The sequence below is a fragment of the Hipposideros armiger genome, unplaced genomic scaffold (genome assembly GCF_001890085.2).
Source record: "Hipposideros armiger isolate ML-2016 unplaced genomic scaffold, ASM189008v1 scaffold_111, whole genome shotgun sequence".
In the NCBI taxonomy this organism is placed as follows: domain Eukaryota; kingdom Metazoa; phylum Chordata; class Mammalia; order Chiroptera; family Hipposideridae; genus Hipposideros; species Hipposideros armiger.
In genome coordinates, this window is record NW_017731461.1 from 94,088 (window position 1) to 101,200 (window position 7,113).

General features: G+C 39.0%; 1 protein-coding gene across 1 annotated transcript in view; it reads right to left on the reverse strand.

Annotated features, from left to right (window-relative positions):
• The window catches only part of ARCN1 (archain 1 coat protein complex I subunit delta), a 32,011-nt gene that overhangs the window by 12,046 nt on the left and 12,852 nt on the right, over positions 1-7,113 (reverse strand). Inside the window, exons 2-5 of the mRNA XM_019647503.1 lie at positions 3,213-3,476; positions 2,270-2,449; positions 1,933-2,138; positions 151-315 (exon numbers count right to left, since the gene is read on the reverse strand). Coding sequence (XP_019503048.1) covers positions 151-315; positions 1,933-2,138; positions 2,270-2,449; positions 3,213-3,476 — 815 coding nt within the window. The remainder of the gene's footprint in view (positions 1-150; positions 316-1,932; positions 2,139-2,269; positions 2,450-3,212; positions 3,477-7,113) is intronic.

Sequence of the window (7,113 nt, forward strand, 5' to 3'; positions counted from 1 at the left end):
TAAAAAGTATAACTATTGCACTGTGTTGTACAGCTGAAACTAATTCTAAAAAATGTGTATTTCATAATAAAAAAAAGAATTTGTAGTTCATTGAAATAAACATTTTTAAATATTATGTAATCTGTTCTTATTAGAAAGGTTACTACTCACCTTTCCATGTTAATGGGTGGAGTATGCACTTTGGTTGTTTCAGAGGTACGCTTGCCCATATTGGAGGACATGATAGTTTCACCTTCAGATTTCAATTTGTCCACAAAGTTATCTACTTCCTTTCCTTTGGCTCCAAGTTTCAAAGCCTTGCTGGGGCCTGAAGACCTAGGTGAAAGAATACAAAATAAGAAAAAATACACACACGCTTAAAAAAACCCCGCATTAATAACCCCATATCATTGAAGCGTTCCCTAAAGCTGTTCTTTATGAGGAATGTGAAGATCTTAAGGGAAAAATACAACTGTCCTAGGGTTTGGTGAACAACTAAACTATTCCCCGCCCAAACTGGCAGCTGAATCACTATTAACAAGTAAGCTTCACGTACCCAAAGACCAAACGTGTGAGTGTGTGTATGTGTACACACACACACATATATATATTAATTTTTTTCTTTTCCTTTTTAATTGGGGAATTGGGGAGGGGGACCAGCCAAGTAGTTGTTCTTCAGTCTTAGTTGTAGAGGGCGCCAGTCGCCATCTGGCTGCCCATCGGCAGCTTGTGGCCTCTAAGCTCAAGGTGCTGTGTTCAATCCCATGTGGGAATCGAACCGGCAGCCAACTTGTGCTCTTAACAAGTTGGCGCCATCACTGCGCTCTTCCCAAGCAAGGCAGATCAGTCACCGGCTTCTGGATGGCCACTCACTGTGGCTACTGGCCGCTCACGCTGGCTGCTGGCTACTGGCTACATACGGTAGCCCATGGCAACCCACTGCAGCAAGGGCTGCAGCCTACGCCAGCCCAGCTCCAGGTTGAGCTGTTGTTCAGCATCTTAGCTTTAGAGGGCAGTGTCACTGGCCCTCATAAGTGGGATCTGAATGGGGGTCCTCTGGGGTCCCAACCCAGCTCTTAACCAACGCACCACTCGGCCAGCCCCCCAAAGGTATACTTTTATAAACATGTATGATCTGATGAAAACTTTGTACCTTCCATCCAGACAAATACACTGGTCTACAAACTTTTACATATAATTTCAGGTAGTCACAAATTCTCCCTGAAATCCATTCATGAACACCAAGATTAAAAATCTATGTTCCAGGGCGGCCAAATGGCACATTGGTTAGGAGTTCGCTTGGAGTTGAGCAGCAGGGTCCCGGTTTGGAGCCCACATGAGGGCCAGTGACGCTGCCCTCTACAGCTAAGATGCTATACAACTAAGATGGTGAAAAACAGCTTGACCTGGAGCTGGGCTGCCGTGAGTCACTGGCGACGGTGTAGGCTGCAGTGGGACTGGCCAGCAGCGGGCGTGAGCTTTCATGAGCTGCCATCCAATGGCCGGCAAGTGACTGCCTCACCAGGGAAGAGCGCAATGATCATACCAACATGGGCCAGTGAAGTGACATCCTCCACAACTAGACTGAAGAACAGAAGGACAGCAACTTGTCTGTTCCCCTCCCCCAATTCCCCAATAAAATCTTAAAAAAAAAAAATCTATATTCTATAACCAGTTAAATATCCCCTCCTCTCCCAAAACAAGGCAACTCTCATAGGAAACTGAGGTCATGGTATAATTTGTAAAAGAACTCTTTTACTCAAAAAGGAAAAACACCACATTCAAATTTCTCCTTTATCCCCATATTATGTAGCCAAATTCAATACTACATCTTACTTCATCAAGACACTCATTATTTACAGCTTGCCTAAAAATCAGATTATTCCTCTAAAGATACACACTTATAGCCTTCAACTGCCATTCTAGGGCTGCTGGTGATACACCAGATTATACCTGGCTGGTGCAGGTGCCACTTTTGGTTTATCAGTTTCAATGATGGTCTCTGTGATCATGGCAGCTGTGCTTCCTCCAGAGACTGCGGAACTTCCAAATCCCCCAAATCCTGGTGCTTTTTTGCCCTGTCTCTCTGCATCTCTTCGGGCCTGTTGTAATTCCTTTGCTTTACGCCGCATCTCAGCCTTGGCTTCACGTTCTTGAGTCTACAAAAAGAGACATACATGGATGTGGCTTCGAGTACAGGCTATACTAGCAGATAAAAATAGGAAAATTAGACAGTGAAGCCTAAAAAGAAGTCATACAAACTGGCAGTCCCAGAGAAGAAACTTCTTACCTCTCTGACTGCCCTGAACACCTTCTCCTCATGAGAATCCATTTCTGTGAAGGTTCTGATCTGTGCCAGATTAACATTCTCCCGGTATCCCAAGGCGACAATTTCATCAAAAGCAAAAATCAAATCAAAACAGTGCTCAGATATTTCATTTTCCTCTAAGGCTCGGCAATATTCAGGGATCTAATCATGTACAGCGATGGAAAAGAAAGATTTATCAGCAGTTGTATTTCAAGTCTTATCCTTTAAAGCATACAAATTTCAATAAACCTGAATCCCTTTGTTAACTCCTTCTATTCTATTTTAAGCAAGACTTTGGCATAAAGTGTGTGTGTGTGTGCGTCTACATCAATAAGTCTTATCTAAAGTACATTATCCAAGAATTCAGCCAAATAAGTGTCAGAGCCACAAAGTCAGGTTAAAGTAAATGCTTAAGAACTAGGAAACAAAAGGGCAGTTCTCATGTTCTCTTTTGGGATACTTATAGCCTAGGACAGGGGTTGGCAAACTTTTGAGACAGAAGAGCCAATCCTGCCCCTCACAACAATTTAAAAATTATTCGAGAGCCATAAATATATTTTTACAAATAAGGAAAATTTAAAGTAATACTATAACAAGTAGTAGTAGTAATTATATCTTTATTAAAATAAGAAAAATTTTATAAATGAAACTATGATATTTTTGTTTTCATTTTCAATTTTACTTCAGAGCCACATGTATGTACCCGAAGAGCCGCATGTGGCTTGCGAGCTGCAGTTTGCCAACCCCTGGCCTAGAAGCACATTCAGTAAACATTTGCTGAATGAATAAAGAGCAATAAGCTGCTGGAGTTGGGGGGACATGGAACATGCAAATTGATAAGCATCAGCTGCTTTGGGTAAAAATAGTTTCTCACAGAAAATTTAAAGCAAAACACTGAAACCTACTATTACAGAAGGACTCTTACCACTCTTGAGAAGAGCCGTAGGGTCTCCAGATCTTCTAAGATGTTGCTGTTTTTGGTAGTGATCAGTACCATGTATAGTTTCTCCATAGGCTGGTAGACATATCTTACACTCTCTGTTTCAACAAACGTATGTTGTTTTCCAGTGTTCATGAGCTTTGGAAAAGCTGCTAATAAGCCCTCAATCCGAGTTCGGGTCATCTCCACAAACTGTCGAGAAACAATAGCCTTTCCTGCTTTCGTGCAGACCGCTGCTGCCAACAGCACCTGCCAGGAACATACGTGTAAGTAAGTACTATTTAATTATTTCTTCACATCTGTTTTCTCAATATTCTAAAATATTCCATAGAATGACACACTCAAGTTATTTAGTGACATGACTACTATTAGAATGACTTTCAAATTCTACTTCATTGTTTTTTTTTATTAGTTTTCAGGTGTACAAAACAATGTAATAGACATTTACACCCCTCGCAAAGTGATAATCCTCCTCCCCCAATCTACTTCCCCTCTGACATTGTATATAGCTGTTATAATTCCACTGAGTCTATTCCTTATGCTGTACTGCATATCCTGTGACTATATATATATAATAACTATAGTTGACATTCTTATTATTCAGCTTCAGGTGTACACTGCAGTGGTCTCCCTAATAAGACAAGTGCCAATCTGATACCCTACAAACTCTTTATACCATTATTGATTATATTCCCCAAACTATCTTTCATATCCCCGTGGTTCATTGTTTTTTTAATTCTAGTATGTAATTCATAAGACAAAGCTAAAGTGGAGGCAAATGAAGCTCTTATTCCTATTTTTCAATAATATACCTAGAAAAACTTAAATAATTTTTTTCCAAGTCTATACATACATTATTGTGACTCAGAACTGGGTTGCTCTCTTTTTTGGTAGGCTTATAAAGAATAGTTTAAACTTTTTCTCTAAGAACAGAGATTACCTCAGCCAAAATAGAAGTCTGATCAAATAGATTAAAGGTTTATAAGGAGACCCTGACCTTTGCTTTCATTTTCACCTGGAACCAATCTAGTGAGTTTAAATTTATCTTCTGCTCTTTGATTAGCCTTCCCATTCCACACTATTCTATTTCTAGATATGTAAACAATCTGTAAAATGAAAAACTAAATGACACAGTGTTTCACACAGGTTTTGACACTGGACAATGATAAAGACATTTTTTCAGTCTGGCATTTTATTAAATGAAACAAATAAAGCACCAAAGGAAGATGAGTTCTTAAATGTCTTTAGCAGGGGAATAAGAAAATTAAATACATTGTTAACAGTCTTTTCAGTGAAGGAATCCAAGAATTCACAAACACAAGTAACAAAAAGACTATTTACACATTTTGGGTGAAGCCTCAACGCTAGGATACAACCACTGAAATATCTTACTGGTCAGGCTTTACAGAAACCTGTCCTGTACAGGTGAACAGCTTGATGAAAAAAACAAGTTAGTTAATTCAAATAAATATTCTTATAATTTCAATACATCAACACAGTTTTATAATAATCAAAGGAGAACACAATGTCCTTATCCATCAAGAATAGGTAATTAAGGTATTTGGGAGATAATTACCATCATACTTACTTCCAAGCAGCTAGGTAAAAATAACTTATATTGGAAAAGTGTTTGATATGTATCTTGCACAAATAATTTCCCTCCACTGAACATATTTTTATGTTCATTTTTATGTAATTGATTTACCTCCAATGGGAAGATTTTCTCATGTGAAATCTCAAGCGATAATGCTATCAATCACTTTATTTCCCAAATAACAACTGAAAGTTTAGAAAGCAGATTTAAGGGAGTAACACAATTCTGTTTATGTTTCTATTGACTTTACATGAAACTTACCTTAATTTCCATAGCTTAAAAGTTACTTTTATACAGCATAGAATTAAAAAGTTAAAAAAAGAAAAGTAGTCCTAATAATAAATAAATGTTCTTTGGAAGAATCTTGTTTTGTAAATTAGTTCCTTTTTAAAAAGATCAGGGGGCAACCAGTTATCTCAGTTGGTTAGAGCGCAGTGCTCATAACATCAAGGTTGCCAGTTCAGTCCCCACATGGGCCACTGAGCTGCACCCTCCACAACTAGATTGAAACTACTACTTAACTTGGAGCTGATAGGTCCTAGAAAAATGCACTGTTCTCGCCCCGCCCCCCCCAAATCAGAAAATATTTTAGACATACAGAGAGGCATAGAGCATAAAAGTTACCAGTTGATAACTTTAAGAATGGCAAATAATCTAGCCTAAAAGTCTGAAAAGCTCTTTTCCCAAAATGTTAAAAATAAAAATATTTTTTTTTTTAATTGGGGAATTGGGGGGATGGGAACAGTGCTGGGGAATTGGGGGAAGGGGAACAGACAAGTTGCTGTCGTTTTGTTCTTCACTGGCCCATGTTGGTATTATCATTGCGCTCTTCCTGGGTGAGGCAGATCGGTTGCCGGCCTCTGGACGGCCACTCACAGCAGCTCTTGGCAGCTCACACTGGCTGCCAGCCACACATGGTAGCCCACTGTTTATGGTAGCCCACTGTTTATGGCAGCCCACTGCAGCAGGGGCTGCAGCCTACGCCGTCACCGGCGGACTCACGGCAGTCCAGCCCCAAGTCGAGCTGTTGTTCANGAAGAACAAAACAACAGCAACTTGTCTGTTCCCCTTCCCCCAATTCCCCAATAAAATTCTTAAAAAAAAAAGACAGTCCATAGGATTTCCTAAAAAAAAAAAAAAAAAGAATATTCTGGCATCCTACTTTGTTATCTGTTCCAACCACTGAGTCTTCCCAGAAACAAAGGCAAGAAAGACACTTAAGACCACAAAAGAATGTATCTTAAGACAACACAGGGTCCCATTTACCTTCACAAGAGTTTGCTCCATGCTCAAGAAGTATTTCATCATTTAGAAAAAAATCTGAAGCCCTCTCTAATATGTGATGGTCTCCAACATCTTTTTAAAATAGTGTCAAGCCTCTGTTTTACTCTAAGCAACCACTAGGAATGCACAGGTGCTTTAAGGATTTAAGAGATTTATCCTGATGTAACTAACCCTGTTCATATCATATAGAACAGAACATATGGAATACTCCTTTTATGCACACCTGATAGAGGAATCCTCCCAGACTCATCTTTCATTTGCCCTCAAAACCATCAGTAACCGTAGAAGGTCTGGGCTTCAAGACAAGAAATCTGAGTCATGAATATGTGAGCCTGGTAACTACCATTTAAAAAATGTTACCAACCAGTACCAGTCCTGAGGTAAGAGACAAATTAAAACATTCTATACTAGATTTAAATACTTAAAAGGTAAAAGATAATGTTAATTTCCTGTTAGAAACATTTATACATTTTATACTAAAGGTTGGTTCTCCTTAAAATTTAATTAGAAAAGACATACCAAAAGACAGTGTAGGGGTCATCAAAGCTCTAGCCCTCTAAGTCCATTTTAAGAAACAAGGCATACAGTAGGCATGAAGACAAGTTATTTTTAATTTAGCCAGCACAGAGTTGATAAAAGATAAGTTCTAAACTTCAATGAAGATAATGGCTGAGAGCCCCATATCATGGTTAAAGTAAAAACAAACAAACCCCCCCCCAAATCCTTATTTTAATAACCTAAAATATACACTAAGTCTTTTAAATCTGGAAAAACTAAAAGACACAAAAAGAATTCATATGGGAGGAGGTGGGGATGAGGGAGAAGGGGAAGGGATTAGACAGCATAAATACGTAACTACAATATTGCCACAGGGACATGAAAGACAGTTCGAGGAATATAATTAATAATGTTGTAAATATTTTGTAGGGTGTCAGGTGGTCACGTCTTGCTAGGGAGACCATATCATGGATGGGGAAGAGGCTTGATCACTGCACTGTACACCTGAAG